The 17,191-nt window shown below is 37.0% G+C and overlaps 1 protein-coding gene across 4 annotated transcripts in view; it reads right to left on the bottom strand.

Moving 5' to 3' along the window:
• STRN (striatin) overlaps positions 1-17,191 on the bottom strand; it is a 73,418-nt gene that overhangs the window by 12,788 nt on the left and 43,439 nt on the right. For 2 of the 4 annotated variants that reach the window (XM_069800509.1, XM_069800510.1), the window contains exons 8-16: positions 15,986-16,096; positions 13,584-13,670; positions 12,888-13,031; positions 10,097-10,233; positions 5,573-5,748; positions 4,515-4,562; positions 3,694-3,815; positions 2,697-2,864; positions 379-519 (exon numbers count right to left, since the gene is read on the bottom strand). In XM_069800509.1, the coding sequence (XP_069656610.1) occupies positions 379-519; positions 2,697-2,864; positions 3,694-3,815; positions 4,515-4,562; positions 5,573-5,748; positions 10,097-10,233; positions 12,888-13,031; positions 13,584-13,670; positions 15,986-16,096 (1,134 nt within the window). The remainder of the gene's footprint in view (positions 1-378; positions 520-2,696; positions 2,865-3,693; positions 3,816-4,514; positions 4,563-5,572; positions 5,749-10,096; positions 10,234-12,887; positions 13,032-13,583; positions 13,671-15,985; positions 16,097-17,191) is intronic. The other 2 variants (XM_069800511.1, XM_069800513.1) reach the window with 2 other exon arrangements.

The following is a 17,191-nucleotide window of genomic DNA, read 5'->3' as shown; positions in this document are numbered from 1 at the left end:
TTTCCTGATATTACCTCTATCTTGCAATTTTGACTACGGAGAGAATGGAAATCTTGAAGCTGCAAAGATCATGAGGCTGTATAGAAGAAACCTGTGCTTTTCCTTGTGCTACTGTTCCTTGAAGAGGAACTCAGATAGTGTGGGCTTGTTTCTTTTACCTTCATTCAAAAGTACGTGTACTCTTCTGCTACTGAAATACCCACAAGGTCTGCTGCAGTAGTAATAATTTACTGTTACATCTCAAAAACACAGCTTGTAACATAATTCATGTTATAATTTATCATGACACTGCCTAATTGGAAACAGTGAAAAGACTATCAACAGTATCGATCTTAAACAAGCTTTTTTTTTTTTTTTTTTTTTTTTTTAAATACATACTAGTATCCACACTGGACTCCAGGGTAAGAATTCGTTGCCGTGTCTCCATGTTAAAAATGCTAGTGTGTCCACTGTTAAATGATGCTACCATGAGGCTTGGGTCACTGCTCACAAGATCTACTGACGAAGGGATTCCCATTTCTAGAAAACAATGTAGAGAACATTTCCATAAGATTTAGTTGGTGTAACAAAAACCAAAAAAACAAACAAAAACCCCAACCAGTAAGGACTTTAATATCATAAGGGCCATGATTATGAAAGGAAATGTTACATTTTAAAATCTACATTATGCCAATCTAAATAGATTGCCCTGTATGATCACTATTTTAATCCTATTTTTCTGTTATACATATCAACATTCTTTACTAAGATGCTGCATCTGAAACTGCAGCTGGACAGAAATCTACTTTGAAATTAAGAAAGTAAGAACACCCTGACCCCTTTTCCTTCCTTTAATTCTCAAACAAACCTCCATTGCATCAAGTAAAAGGACATAAAATTGAAGTGGTAAAACCACCTACATGACAGATGATTAATGTTATTATTAACCTGGGCAAATTCAGAGCTTAAAAAACTCCAGAGCTTTCCAGGTGCAGGTTTTATATGCTGACACTATCAGCATGGAAAGTTGCATAAATACTTTATAAACTCATGTTACAAGGCTTCGTCCATCCTGCCTATTATGGTATACATCTGATCTTACACTGTAGCTACCTGAGCACTATAGGACAGAAGGCCAAATCAGCAGAGCTTGGGTATAGAAAATATCCCTTAGAATTTTTCTCTTCGAATGTCCTGCTCACCACCCGCTAAGTGAAAGAACACCACCGGTTGCAACAGATGCCAGGAAGAAGTGTGAAACACTGACTGTTAAGCAACCTAATGTCCATGGATCCAGATAACGCAGGAATATCATCGCCTCTTTCTAAACCTAAGATTCATGGGAAAAACATCTTTTTTGGACACATGACCTCAGGAATGCTGGTCAGCAATGGTGGTACTTATCTAGAGGTACTCCAAAAAAGCCAAAAAGGATTGGTGTAAGAAGAAAGCATGTATTGTTTCTGAAGTGACCTTTTCTACCACTGCCACGCCTGCTTATCTGCAGCTTCCTGGTAAGCCTACAATGGTTAATCTAAAGGACTTAAATGATGACTGCTAGATATTTTAGAGAGTTTGTTCAAGGTTCTCAATAAGCCATAGGAAAACTCAGTTTCAAAGGAGGATCTTTGAATTTCACAACTGGGTTTCATTCCGGTTTGGAATATAAAAAACCCCAAGATTAACTCTGTGAGGCAAGAATACTCCCCCTCCCCCCTTAATTTAATAATTAAAAAACAACCAACCAAAAATCAAAACAAAACAAACAAAATCCCAAACAAAAAGAAAACACTACCAGGAAGTTTTAAAAGTAGACAGGTAGGCAAGCTGGCAGCAAACCAGTTATGTTTTTCACAGAACCCTGCAGACCTTTGGAAACATAGTTCTGCAAGAACTAAAACACGTGAAACATTTCTGTTTTGCTCAGTCTGTTTTAACTAACACATAATGGCAGATCCGACCAGCTTTACATCATAATTCAGTCAGTCTGTTCAGTTATGTCAAAGTTTATTTGGCCTCAAAGTTGTTCTGAAGAGCCAACGAACTGTCTTGGTTTGTGGGTTGCCTTTAGGACCATCAGGTCTAAGAGAGTTTGGCAATGTCAACAGGCTCATTCTAGAGCGCTTAGACAGCAACTTCAAGCAATTAGGCTCTAAACAGTAGGATTTTGATTTGTGCATGACATTTCAGTAACTGGAGTTAATTTTTGTGTAGCAGTGTTTAGGATGACTAGGTTATTGCTATTTAGTTAATGCACAAACTCAGAAATTCAACTAGAATATGTGTGTTAGAGGCACAAGGAACATAATCTGGAAGGTACAATGACACGGGCCTGAGACAAAGCACTGACTACTCCAAACCTCTGTTGGGGGAAGAAAGGCTTTCTTTATTCTGGACAAACCAAAAGCAAGGGCCTAATGGAAACTCAGTTTGAATCTGAACTACGGAGTTGATACATTATACTCCATGGTTCTAGTAACATCAGCAGACCATCTGCAGCAGTTGGCTTTTAGATGTAAGTGACTGTCCCCCTGTGTGTAGGTATCTATTCAGCTGGCATCAAAGGAGAAGGGATCCAAAATTTACTCTTCCCCAAAACATTCATAACGATATAAAATCCAGCAAATCAAACAAGATAGATTTCTATTCAGTAGCCAAAATTATGGCAATCTGAATAGTGATGCTCATGCACTTTAAGGTAGGGCAATTTTCTGTACCTTGATTATCATTAAATATATTGAGAGCTGGAGCAATTTCTGTAGCTTTCCATAGACGTATAGTGCCGTCTGCTGAACAGGATAGCAAACGCTGGTTTGCTCCACTGTAAACCAGACCCCAGACTGCATCTGTATGGCCTACAAAAGCACCTCTTAGAACAGAAGGATCTGCGAACAAAACACAAGAAAACACATTTCAAAACAAAATTTGAATTAAGTCAATAGTTGTATCTTGGTCTGTGTTTATGGACCAACCTTAAAAAGCCAGTCCATAAAACAACCAAGATCAATCAGGTCATAGCAATACAGAAGTCTCAATTATTCTTGTACGAAGATGCTTGAATTTCATCAGCACATGTGGCATTCAGTTATGCAGTTTACAACTAATGGAACAAAACAATTTCTCAGCAGAAGGGGCAGTATCAAAGTTCGAAAAACACACTTTGATTTTAAAATTCACTCTCAAAAAAACCATTAATGGAACATCAGTCCCTTTTTCCCAAAAGCCAGCTTTGAGGCCAACCGCATCTGAAGCTATGAGAAGTGAAAAATGTTTTAGAACACAGACACAAGGCTGACGTCCGTTCAGATCTGGTAAATCTTACCAAACTGGGCCTTTTTAGCTGTTTGCAGGCAACATTAACAACTTTGGTCTCAGACTATACAACTTCTTTTTATCTCAGCTGCACAGAGATTTGTTGAAGAAAAGAACGTTAAAATACATATTTGCTGTACTTGCCAAGTATCAGGTTTAGTCCTGTACTTTTTCAACCTAGGTGTTTCTCAAAATTGTGATGAGATCAAGGCCTTTTTAAAGAAACTGACAAATTCTATCTTCTCATGAACCAGGATCAGTACTACTAAAAGTAATTGAAGCCATTCAATTTTCTTTTTTAAATTCTCAAAGAAGCATTACCTACAAATTTTACTATTTTAGCCACATAACATTAATGTCACTAAATGTATCATTTCACTGGTGTGTGTGACAGCAACGTACCGTAAGAGTCATAGGGATCGATGTTTGGGTTGGTTGTATTCCAGCCATGGATGAGGCCATCTGCTCCCCCACTGTAACACTGTTCACCATTACTGCTCATCACCACACAGAGCACTGGTCCACTGGAAGAAGTCCCCCAAAAAGAAATGTTGACTATTAACATTTTCATTATGTAAAAAACAAACAAACAAACAAAAAAAACCCAACAAAAAAAATCAGTAGAATCTTCAAATTTCCCCATTAGATACAATTCACTTGCTGCACGACTGCAATAAAAATTCTGCAGAGTCAGACCATATGCTACAACACTTCCCACAAAAAAACCTCCACAGTATTTGGTACTGTAACTACAATCAGGACAATTTAATCATTATGCACATGAAATGTGAAAAGTGTCATGCTTTTAAACTATAGGCTTTGTTAGTCTGCATAAACAGCTTTTTTCCCTTTTTTAAAGATCTAAGTCTCTTTCATGAAATCAGTTCAGTAGATTTAAATTCACTGCAAGCAACTTCATTTTACAGATGCACATATCTGACAAAGAAGCAAAAGCTGCAATGATGAACAGAACACCTAATTGAATTTGAACTGTATAATTTGTAGGTTTTTCTTTTTAAAACTGTGGTGTACCTAGCTCCAGACATAAATAATTATGCAGAAAGGAGATGAACATATGCAGATATTTTAAATAGCATGGGAACTAAAAGCATCACAAGCAATCACTTTCTGACAAGGTGGAAATTACTTTTTAAAAAGATTCTGCGTCATTTAAAAATCACCTATTTCTCAAAATATGACAGTGTTTCTCAGGAAATACTCACTTATGTGCTCTGAAGGTATATATTGGCTCTACATCAAGAGAAGCACTCCTAAATGAAGTACAAGAAAATGTTAGCATGTGTATGAACTTACACAATGCTTTACCATAACGTGCCAGAATGGCTAAATTCTTAAAATCACTGCTATGTCTTTTGAAGTGTTTCCCCACAACTTCCTCTCCCAACATGATTTTTCATATGTCTAGGAATTCTTTGCATTCTTTCCAAATATGATAGGATTTGTTGGTTTGGTTTGGTTTTTTGTTTAAAGACCTTCAAGGTAGAGAGGCCACAAACTCTCACATACCAGTCAAACCAGTAGGTAGGTACTTCAATTGTAGGGAAGGAGTGGAGGGCCATCAGTATCACATGTAATATATCATTAAGTGTTCCAAATCCCTACCCAGAGCAAAGGAGCTTATGACACCTTGGTTTTATATCAATGCTGTAGCACAGTTACAAGCCACTTCAAAAACTGCTGCTCTGGACTTTAACAATCCAGTGCTCATTACAGACTGCAAGAAGACCACATGCTTTGCCCAGTCCTCCTAAAAGGTATGATGTACTCCCTTACTATATTAGCCCCACTACGAATTTGCTCTCATTTCTGCAAATCCCCAGCAACATGCAAAAGACAGTGTACAACGGAACCTAGCAACATCTCAGTCAAAGTTCAAAGCTATACATATCTATACACATATATGTGTACACATATATATAAAAATGCATTTTTATACATTTATATACACATGCAAGCACACTAACAGGCCACACTCAAATATTTTCACTAGTAAATTAATTTGCCATGTTATCTACACAGAAAATACAAAAAAGTGAATGGTTTTCATTTTCACAAACAAAACACATTCACAAACACACATGGATTTCTTCTGGCACTCTTTAGAAATCTCCATTCTTCTCTAAGAGCTTGTTTTCCTACTCTTGAATTCAAGGAACAATTTCCATTAACAACAAAGGCCATCCAGTGAAGTGGCATCTACAATTTTTGGGTTTCTTCCATGAATGAAAATGTTTTTTGAAACAAAACAAAACAATCTTACTTTTTTGCTGGGGCTGTTTTTTGTAAATTCCACATTTTTAATGTATGGTCCTCTGAAGCTGTTATTAAGACTGGTTCAACTGGATGAAAAGCGAGACCTCTTATTCCATCAAAGTGACTTCTTAATGTGAATTTGGGGTTCCAAGTCTTTCTCAATGCATCCTTATTGTTTGCTATCTAATAAAAAAAAAATGCCAAACTTGTAAGTAATCTGGAAGGCACAAGGAAAGGAAGAAATCAGAAATTTAGTTTGGCATTTTCAGAAGATGTCAAATTACCTCACCCACTTCTCATAACAAGCTGCTCTTGAGCAACAGTCCCTTTAACACTGATCAGACAATTCAAAATGAGAACAAAGGCAGATGTATTCCACAAAGGCAACCAGTAATGTTGCATCCACAGTAATACACTGTGTGCAAATATGAAATACTCCATGTGTCTGTCAAGTTACACAATGTAAAAGCTGAAAAGTACCTTTTTGACTGATAGTGCTGTGAACTTAGTTTGGTATTTGAAATTTGATCTATACCTACTGGCTCATTCATTAACATGGCCTGACTCAACCAAGCTGTGGTCCCTGAATATCCGAAGTACCACTGACAGGGCATCTCTGAAGTAAAGATCTAAGAGAAATAGAGAAGTCTAGCAGCACAGAAAGGAACACAACCTAACTTACTCACCTAAGGCAACACAAGCTCTGTAATAATGCAAGACAAGTAAAGCTTGCCAGAAAAAAAAAACAAACCCACAAGAAACCCCCCAAAACTGGTGAGCAATAAGCTATCATATTTACAGACATAATTATGTGGCAATAAATGCATTTTAGCAGATCCAAACAGAAAGCTCTTAAAAAAAATAACAGTTACTTCAACATTGCTCTCTGAACAAATGTTGACATAAAATGCTGAATAGACTTTTATCACTCTGTCAGTCAACACTGCCATATTTAAATTTACCTTCCCATAATGACTGCTGATGGTGGTTATGGAAAACCAGGAAAACAAACAATTGTGACTCAAATATTGATTATTTCATTATGTTGAAAGCTACAGATAATTCCGAATGATTTAGTATCATTAACTGCAAAGAAGAGACAACTATTTTGAGCTACTTCAAGAACCTACATTTCATTCTGGAATGTGGGGCGAGGCGGGGGGAAGGTTTAAGAACAAAAGTGCTTTTCCTTAAGCTTTGTTACTTCTGGATTTAGTAATAAAAATATGCTCCAATTAACAGGTTCTACAGATTTCAAACAATGAGAAAGGAGTTGTAACAAACAGCACGTTTAGTTTCATCATACTACTTAGTAATTATGTACTGTCTTGCTCAGGAAGACAAGTCAGTTTTTTTGCGAGTGTACTGAGCTGAGTTGGCTCAACAAGGGAACAGACACATGCTTGAGCTGGTGCAAGGAGGGGCAGGACTGCAAAGTTAGCAGCTCTGGCAGATTTTCTGGAGATTGGCCAAGAAAGTCTCAGCAAAAAGGGTACAAGATGTACAGAGTATCCACAAATATCTGGAGAGGAATTTGGTTGCCTCAACACAGGCATCTAATGCCGATTAAGTGATGGAGGGAACCCTGCCTGTCCTCCAGCTGCCATAACAGCAGCACAGGTCCTGTGTCACATCTATGAAAGCCACAAAGACACCTCAGACAGCCTAACAGTGCATGCCAGTTCTGGCAGGATAATATTCTCCGTTTGCTCTTCATTCATTCAGAGATGTTCTTCCAAAGGAGTCCAAGATGATCAGCTTATAAATTGGGAAGTAGATGGAGGGCAGCCCCAGCCAGCAGACCAACAGCAGAAGTGGGAACAGATGCCAGCCCTGACACACCGCCTGCCTGTCTGCACCACCATCACTCCTCTTCACCCACCAGTCTCTCACAAGCTGTGAGAGAACAGCTCTCACAGCAGCCAAACAGTGAGGTAAGTGAGACCTGAAAAGCAGTTTGGGGCAGGGGGCAGGAAGGAGGTTCAGACCCCAAATTAGCACCTGATCTGGATTTGCCACTAATAGTAATATTTGTGTCTATACAGACAACTTGAAAACTCCAGAAACAGCAATTCTATTCAAGTAGGATTATGGACACTTCTCTTGTTCAAAGTTGCAGGAAATCAAGCGAGGGCCTACTGCAAAGTCCAAAACCTTCAAATATTAAATGTAATGATTCTGTAGTTCAGATACTCCTACATACAGTACTCAGTCTATTATATTTTTATGAAGCTTCTTAATCTATGCAGAACACTAGGGAAAAAACAGAACCAACCAAAGTGAACGTTTGTTAAGACAACAATGTGTAAAGGAAGAAAAACTTAGGAGTATTGGCTACCAATCTGGGAAATTTCATCTTGTTAGATATTCTAAAGAACTTACCCACAAAAGGAAAATTTTCTCTTTTATGTAATAAATTAATAATCTCCATTACCCAGTGAAAAGCAGTCTAATTTACTGACAGACAGAGCAACATGTAGAAAACTTAAACCATGAAATGAGGTAGTCTAATGCTGCCATGTTTTAGAAAAAAAGAATCCAGTAAAAATGTCAGTGGGACGAAAGGGACTGAAAATAGGAAAGTGTCTGCAACTCTTGAGAGGAAATATGTTTAAAGACCAATTCACATGAATCTTTCAACTTCATTCTCCATATGATTCAAAACTGACACTTAAAAAAAAATACTAAATTTTCACTACTCCTACCTGATTCACATTTGGCAGCTGGAAGAAGGTATGAAGTAGTCCAAAATAAAAACAGATTATAGTATCTGTAAGCTAAACTTCCAGTGAAATTTGAAATGGAAAAACTAGCCTTTCATTTTGCTTCAATGAAGAGCATAGTGACAAGAGCAAGGAGCTTTGTAAACAATTTTTTTTTTTAATTGTCACCACTAGAAAAAGGTAAGAGTTGACGTAAGCATGACTATGAATTCCTGATCACAGGACTCCATAAAGGCATTTGAGAAGTGAACAAACAGAAGTTAATATTCTCAACCATGCAGAATAGGATAGGGGTGGATAAAGAAATGTGAGATTCCATAAATGAAAGCTGTTAGCTCAGGATATGGAGACAGGGACAAACTCAATAGTTTATATGGACACTTGAACAATGAAGCAAGCACTGAAAGCATTAAGATCCTGTATGGATGGTTTAGGTTTGCCAGTCCTCTGAATTTAAAAATTCAGCAGAGATGTTCTATATCATTGCAATCCTGACGATTCACAACACATCACATGCTCAGAAACTTGCTATAGTAGTAGAGCACATCTCTGCAGTGTCACTCTCAAAATGCGTGTAAACTTTTGTTGACCATTTAATTTATTGCTTTGCAGGTACATACAAGGGTAGAACTTGAAAGCAAGGACCTGCAGGTTTTTTCTGAAGTCTCGGATTTGATTTGTGATAGTAAAATCCCACATGGTGATTAATTAAGAGTCAGATTTACTGAAGGGCAGGATTACTCCCCAACACACAATACTAAAACATCATCTCTGAAATCCCTTAACCTTGACAGAGCTGGGCAGCGCAATAGCAAGATTAATCTGAAGTTGACAGATCACAGAGGAGCAAATGATTAAAGTAATACCTGAAGTATCTTTTCTCAAGAAAGCAGAAATACAGACAAAAATTGCATATGACTGCAAAGAAGCAATTTTAAGAAAGATTTTTCATAAAAAGTGAAAGAAGCTGTAGGCTATATGCATAGCCACAGAAGTGGTGGCCACAAGAGCCTCCTAGAAAGTCTCTGGTTCAGCGTCCAATTTGAAATGAGACTATTGCCCACACCAGGTAATGTAAGCCACAGCTTTCCCCCAGACAAGCCTTGAACATCACCCGGGAGAGGGATTCCACAGTTTCTCTGGGCAACTTGCTTCAGTGCCACCTACTACATAACACTTTCTCCCCTAATGTCCAGCCGGAACCTCCTGAGCCATAATTTGCTACTGTTTCCTCTTGTTTTAACACCAGGCACTATGGAGAAGCTTGGCTCTGTCACCCTTGTAAGCACCCTTCCAGTACCTGTAGGCTGCTATTCAAGCACCCCCTAGCCTCCTAACAACTGAACAAGACAGCTCCCTTAACATCTCTTCATCAGTCACATGCTACCGGACACTCCAGTTTCTCTACAACAGTCCTGAAGTGGAGGGGCCCAAAACTGCATACAGGTATGGCCTCACCAGCCCCATGTAGAGGGGACATTAACTTCCCTCAGTCTGCTGGCCATGCTACTCCTAATTTCACTCAGTGTCACTGTGGTTACAAATACCCAGCTGTATCCCTATCACTAATTACATTTACTTTCAACTATTTGAATGGCATGGCAGGCAAATGAGATGAGTGGCTTACAGAGAGCTTAAAGGCTGCTGTGTATGGGAAGAACAGGTATGTCAAGCAAAAATTTGTGACATCCTCTGGTGGCATAATTTTAACAGGAAAACGTTTTCTGCTGAGTCTACACACATGTAACTTGCATCTGCCTTCAGCAAGTAGACAGTAGGACCTTGAATTACCATTAATAACCACTTACATCATAAGTCAGTGAATCTGCCTCATTGGCTACTGTAAGGCCTGCCAGTTCTCCAAGACCCAGCTCATTTTCAAGGGCTTCATCTGTTCCCATAATGAAAGATTTCCCTGAAGAAGGAGGGAATGTTAAAGCTTCCACTGCAAGAAAATAAAACAAAAACATCCTGAAACATAGGTTTATACAACATCGATTAATAAAAACATAGTTTCCACTTCCAAAATACTAAACGTCTCCCAGGTAGCCGAGGGAAAAAAAGATAAAGATACACATAAAAAATAGCCATTCTAAAGATAATCACTGTACTTACCAATAAACAGTATCCTCTGAACATAATACTTTCACTTGAGGTGTGCACGTCTCAAGACAGTAAGTGTAATTAGCCACAGGAGGGAAGAGTACACTACCATTCACCCATATATAATGCAAAAGTAACACAGAAAAGCTCAGGCCCTTCCCCAACTCAGCTATAAAATATGCAAATAGGCTCTGGGGAAGTAGCAAAAATGTAGATAAGAAGAGCTGGTGGGAGCAGCTGGACTGTTCCTTCCTAAAACCATATCCACACACATCCAAAAGCATGTCTACAATGAAGCAGTTTACATGCACTCCAATCTAGCAATATGACTAGAAGCTGACAATTCATCGCTACTTGTAAAATCAGTTTAACTACTAAACAGGTTAGTCAGCACTGAATTCCAGGTTTTTATAGCAGTATCCAAACTTACTAGTTCACAGCTGCTATAGCACGCCTATAGGAGCTCCAGTCACTGTAACATAAACACATCCATAGGCAGTTTCACTAGAAATGGGAGGATCAAAGGCTAAGAGGAGTACAGTTCACACGCTTATACCACATAAGACTCTGTACCGAGTGGTGCAACTCGAAAGAAGCTGTGTCTTTACCAACTTCCCTGTACAATAGCTCTCCAAGTCTACACATCACAAAAGGGGGACTGAATAGATGAAAATGTGTTATCTTCTGGACACAAGAGAATTCATTCAATTTTATACACCTTTTGTCTCAAATTACAAGTTTTTTTTCAGTAAATTACAATTTTTTCCCCTTTTAGCTCCATTGTAAATACAAGCCTTGGCAAATACTGTTGCTACCAGGGAGAGTGGAAAGGAAAAACTATCTCATTCTCAGCATCTTATCTAGTCTAACAGCACCAACACCAACTTAAAACCAAGCAAACTGTGGTTTACAATGAATAGCCTGATCTGTTCAGGCTGCTTCCCTCTTGTCCCAAAGGCATCAGGTTCAGATGCTATTCAATTCCTCTCCAGTCTGCCCAGTGTAAAGCAAGCTAATCTTCCTGTGGTCTTTCCATTCCACACTCATACCTCTATTGAGTGTCCTCTTTGCTTTCTATTACTTTTTACAACCAAATAAAAGCCTTTCAAGCTCTGCCATTTGATTAGGTCTCTTAGTTATTACCTTTTAATCACAAACATCTCTTACTTTCTTCACCCTGAAGCCTAAACTACCATTCTCTTTTTCTCTCTTTTGAACTTAGGATGTAATATTCCACTCAACAAGCAATACATATAGGACATCAAATTTGAAAAGTTACTAGAATAAAAAAAAACCACCTGTATGCCAAAAATATCATAGAGTCTCAGATTTATTTTTGTAATAGTGAACTCTGATGGACTGATTATTATTCAGCTGTCCTCTTCTGTTTTTGTGAGAGTCCATCTGAGTCTCTGAATTAAAAAACACATTCTGGAAAGGACATGAAAATAGAGCTCTGCTAGTATGGCTCTCAGTACATGTGAGAAAAGTTGGAAAGGAAACATTCAACAAAAAATTCCTCCACTTTTCAAAGTGTTGCTAAGTTACCCCCTTCTTTCATAAAGAAAATCACTGAGTGTTTAAGAAATAGAACTACTGAGATCTTTGGTAACTATGCCACACGCCGGGGCTTTTTATGCATCTTAATTATAACTTGGCCAACCTACTTTTCATGCTCACTGAAAGACTGCTAAGTGAAACCCGTGTTTTGCTCATTTTTCAAAAGACATATTTACCATTTAAATAAAGAACATGATACGATCTTCCACAAATTAATGTAGCCTTATATATTTATTTTATTGTGCTGCATATTATAGCAATTCAAATGTTGAATCAAATAGATGACTTAGCAACTTTCAGACATAACACTATGGTAACCACATGCCTCATTGCAAAGATGTGTGGTTTTCCATACTTGGACTAGCTGCTATGAGAATTTCTTTTTAATTTTTGGAACACATTATGGAAATTAACATACTGGCAAGCTGTAAGTTGTTCTGTATGATTGACTACACAATCACCACATGCATTTAAAAGCTATACCTAGTCCCTTTTGTTTACCTGCAGAGCTTGTATCTTTGCACTTAAAAAAAGAACACATACATATGTGTGTGTATATATGTATACATATACATACATTTAAAATTATGTTCATGGGGAGAAAACAGATGTTTTTATGTCCTGAGAGTTTATGTTCCACACTTGACTGCCAGGCCTGAGCACAAACAAAAGCGAGTGACTTAAGATCCTCATATCCACCAAGTTCCAAATGTTCAACGGTATTCAGCCAAGACTTTACCTAGGTAGGCGTCTTGGCCTTACTAATAGTGACCAGAGGGGAGGAATGGAAATGCCATTTATCACACTTAGACAGAACTCATAATGCTGAATCAGTATTTGTAAAGTGCTTGGACAGTCTTAGAGAATGATCTTTAAATAGAAGTAACTACAAACATCTACCCTTTACAAAGGTGTATGCACATTTTTAATACTTACCTTCATCCGTCCTGTTTATCTCATGTTCAATGAGCCTTGAGCTACTGGGCCTAGAAGAAGGTGCAACAGATGGCTGCAATGAAGGGAGATCATCAACATCCCTCAAGTTTGCAAGCATATCTTGCAGCTTTGACCTGTTGGGCCCTAACCAGAAAAAACAAAAAATTAAATGGTTTATGCATAGTTCATGACGGCACGACTTACAGCAGATATGCTACGACAGCACATGCAACAATGGATCCTACCCTACATTATAACGTTACCACAGAAAAACTAATGAGCAACTATTTTCATCAGTAACTAATCATCCAGCATGAAATGAATTTCTTGAAAAGAAAGTGATAGAAGCAACTGAGAATTGTGAACGCACAATTTTCCCCACATTTATCAACTCATACTGCTACTTGCATGGGATGCTGAAGAATGCCTCCAACTGAGTCACACTGATTATTAGAATATTTACTTTTCCAAAACAATAGCTGACATTTGTGAATATTTTAAACTTTGTGCATCAGGTACTTTGTGCAGCATATTCTTATGACAACATGATTATTTTAAATTTATTTGTGCAGTAGTGTAGTATTGTGAACTATATAATCCAAAAAGTTATATTAAAAAATATAAATGCAACTGGATTCACTGGCCTACTTCCTGAAGCTACGTATGGTGAAGACCCATGCCCTTCTTGACACTTACCTGTGCTTTGCTCCATCATTTTCCCACATCCCTGTTTTGACTGTTTTATATAGGATTGAGGCTGAAACATATCTTCGGTAGTTTTTCCTGTTGTAAGTTTAATTAAGAATGGGAAAATGTCTTACCCATAGTCCATTATGTTTTTTCCTAGACCAGTAAATAATACAGCTATTTTTAAGCAGCTTTAACACAGAAGTGTACTCTAATATATGTATTCTCGCATAAAACCATTCTATGATTCTATTATTACTTCACAGGAGTGTTTACTACAGCCTTGCAAAATCATAGTTTACTAATGCAGTTGCAAACTCTACTTTGTCCACCCTAACCATAATGACTGATAATAAACTAAATTGTATTTAACTTGTCCGTCACAAAAATATTACTTGATTCAGGAAAACAGTAGGTAGGATTTTGCAAGATTGTTTTACTGTAATATCTGATTTATAAAAACAATATTTTACTTAATAGCAGTTCAGCGTCTAAGCACCATTTATGATGAGATTAAGGTCATAGAAACAAACTTTGTACAATTTAATGTCAAGATATTTAGTCCCTTCTTTTTCCCTGGACTTCTTTCCTCACACTCTTCTTCACTATGTGCAATATCATGAATAGCTGAAAACACGCTGTGATTCTTCCTGATTTTTCTGCACTGATGCCCTTCCAACGATGGTTTGTCCATGGAAAGATGCTTAATTTCTGTACTGCAGTAAACCATTTGGTATCCCAAGATCAAACCAATCAAATCAATCCAAAAGGTACTGTAAATGTACCGAGCAGTAGTTATCTTCATGAAGGAGCACTAGATGTCCAAGTGCTGCCTTAGATGAGGAATTTTTCTCATAAATATATAAAACATGTTCCAATAATATCTATGTCTATATTAACAATTAAATATTAAGTTTTATTATCAAAAATAAAAAGCACTCAACAGCTGTTCGAGAATATAATTTCAACAGTTTGATTAAATAATTTCTGCTAAGTTAACCCTACAACTATTTACCCTGAACTACACAGCACATCTGTGTATTTTAAAAATAACAGACAAGTTACAAAAATCAATTTCACTGAAGTCATATATTGGTATGCCCTCTCCATCTTAACTATAAAGAAATTTAGAGTCAATTTTGTGAATCATTAATACTTTAGTTGGCCAACTCAGCTTCTTGTCAGACTTGCAATTTATTTCCGGTAACTTAAATGATTCCAAAGATGACAAAAATATCACTTGAGAAATTTCAAGTACGGCAACGATTTACTTTTTTTCATCAAAAAGAAAAAAAGTGGTTTAGTTTGTGTATTTGATAGCATAATTTCAGCAACATAACCAACTGCTGAGCAGCAGCTTATCACAGTATCAATACAAAAAGTAAAACAAGTCAGCCTCAATGATGCGAGGATCTGACGCCTTTTGCGTCGTTACGCATGTCTCTCCAGAAGTGAGAATTTTCTTGGTATTCATAAGCATCTTCCCATAAAGAGAGAAACATCCCTCAAATTTCTTACTGGGCTACATGCAGTATTATTAGTTTACATCATTCACATATGAATTCTCAATATGGCTAGATGTTTGAAATATAGCTGTGAATACAGTGTTTCATTTTAAACACTTCATCTGAGTTCAAAAAATTTTAAAGCTTACTTATCAAAAAACATCGATTTTACAAAATAGATTTGTATTTCAAGAAATATAACAAAAAATACAATACAGGGCTAGAAACTGTATTTCAGATACTGATCACAGTCTTTTTGTTTGGATAACAATACCCAACATTTTAAAAAGCTAGTCCCACAGGTATGAAAGTCAATAATTAAATCCTGTGATTTACAAATAAACTGATGGTCAGAGTTGCTTCCTATTTCGAGCCCTGCATAACAAATTAGGATGACAGCATGACTTTCATGTTGTGAATGTTAAGTATAAACAGGGGTAGAAATTAACCTGTTTTCTCCCTCTGTCATCTAATAGGATACTCAAAACAGTTTCTGTTTGTTTTTTTTTTAATTTACATACCAGACTTTAGCTGTTCCTGTGAAACTGGCATGTTTCCAGCTAAGAAAGGGTTCTGAAGTCTTCTATATTAAAGCATGAACTATTAAACCAATGCCTTTTTACAATTTAAGTTTCTGAATAACACAAGTATAATCCATGCTCAAAGCAAGAATTTTTAATTAATCCAACACCTGGTTGGAAGAAGTTATATCTAATCCACCTATTTATCAGGTAACTTGATTGACTGTCATTAATTTCAACCCCTGAGAACTGGTGAACAGGAAAGCAGTCAGGAGCAGCAAAGTAAAAGAGTAAGTAATTTTAGGAAAACATTGAAAGAGAGATAGAATTAAGGGTGTGAAAGATGTGAGATTTATGATTTTAAGGTGCAATGTTTTCCACTTACTCTTCACCCCCTTTTTCCCCTTGCGCTCCTTTTTGTATTGCTCCTTGAGTTTGGTTATTACTCCCTGGTCGACATTCCAGGCTTCAGGCATGAGACACTGGTCTTCCTTTTCTAAACAAAGTAAAACAAATGAAACATCCTTTTTCAATAATGTCACCAAGTGATCTCCACTGAAGGAGGTAACAGCTGCTGTCAACGGCATTTGTCTTTTATTTTAAACAGACAGAAATAGCACCAAGCTTGTGAAAGCTGTAAAACTGCTACTCACATTCCACTTCTACTGCTCAGAATTTTCTTAATAAAAAATTGAGATGAAATTTCACATGCCTAATTTCTATAACCAAGCACATAGCTGTTCAGAAATGTAAGCCACATTTACTTTAAAATAAATCAGGACATATTTTTCAGCTTTTTTTTCCTCTAGGGAAAGAATTATTACACTTAGAAGCAGCAGCTATGGTACTGGTCAACATAACTTTACAACTCAGATGTTGCGTTGCATTTCAAATTCTCATTTCATTGCCTTTGTGCTATGTTGTCATTTACACAAAGCAGCAACACATTTAAATCATTTTGGAACACAGTATACATGTCACTAAGGTTTGAATAAAATCTTAAAGCACTAAAGCCATGAAATTTCACAGAAACTGGAAGGCCTGAGTTACTAGTCTTTGAGAAAATACACAAAACATTTCAACATGCCTAATGAAAAAAAAGAATCCCCACTTTAAAAAAAAACGACAAAAAACCCCAACCCATCTCTCTCAAATTGCTTCCCCTGCGACATGATACAGGGAAGTATTCTTCCAATAGTAGTATGGTACTTGGAAATTTTGAACAAAATGTGTTATGTGAGTTCAAAACTCTAAGTAATTTTTTCCATATACAGAAAGAGTGTACTGAGGCAGCTTAAAACAAAAAATTTGCGAGGAGGGAGGTAATACAGCTTTTCCTCATATATATTTACTTTCATGACCATTACAGCTACAAAATTTTTTGACATGCGTTATCTTTTTGCTTTTTTCCCCCCATTAAAATCTCAACCTTATTATTTAAAAATTAATTCCTTTCAGACCAAGTTTGCTTTGTACATCAATAAACTATTCTAGACCCTTTAAAATACGAACAATAATAAACTTATCCTCAGACTAATATGCAGAAAGAGTATTAAATGTCTATAGAGGAAGCAGAACCCTATCAGTCACA

The sequence above is a fragment of the Haliaeetus albicilla genome, chromosome 13 (assembly GCF_947461875.1).
Source record: "Haliaeetus albicilla chromosome 13, bHalAlb1.1, whole genome shotgun sequence".
NCBI classification, from domain to species: Eukaryota; Metazoa; Chordata; class Aves; order Accipitriformes; family Accipitridae; genus Haliaeetus; species Haliaeetus albicilla.
This window is presented reverse-complemented; position numbering and strand designations above follow the sequence as displayed.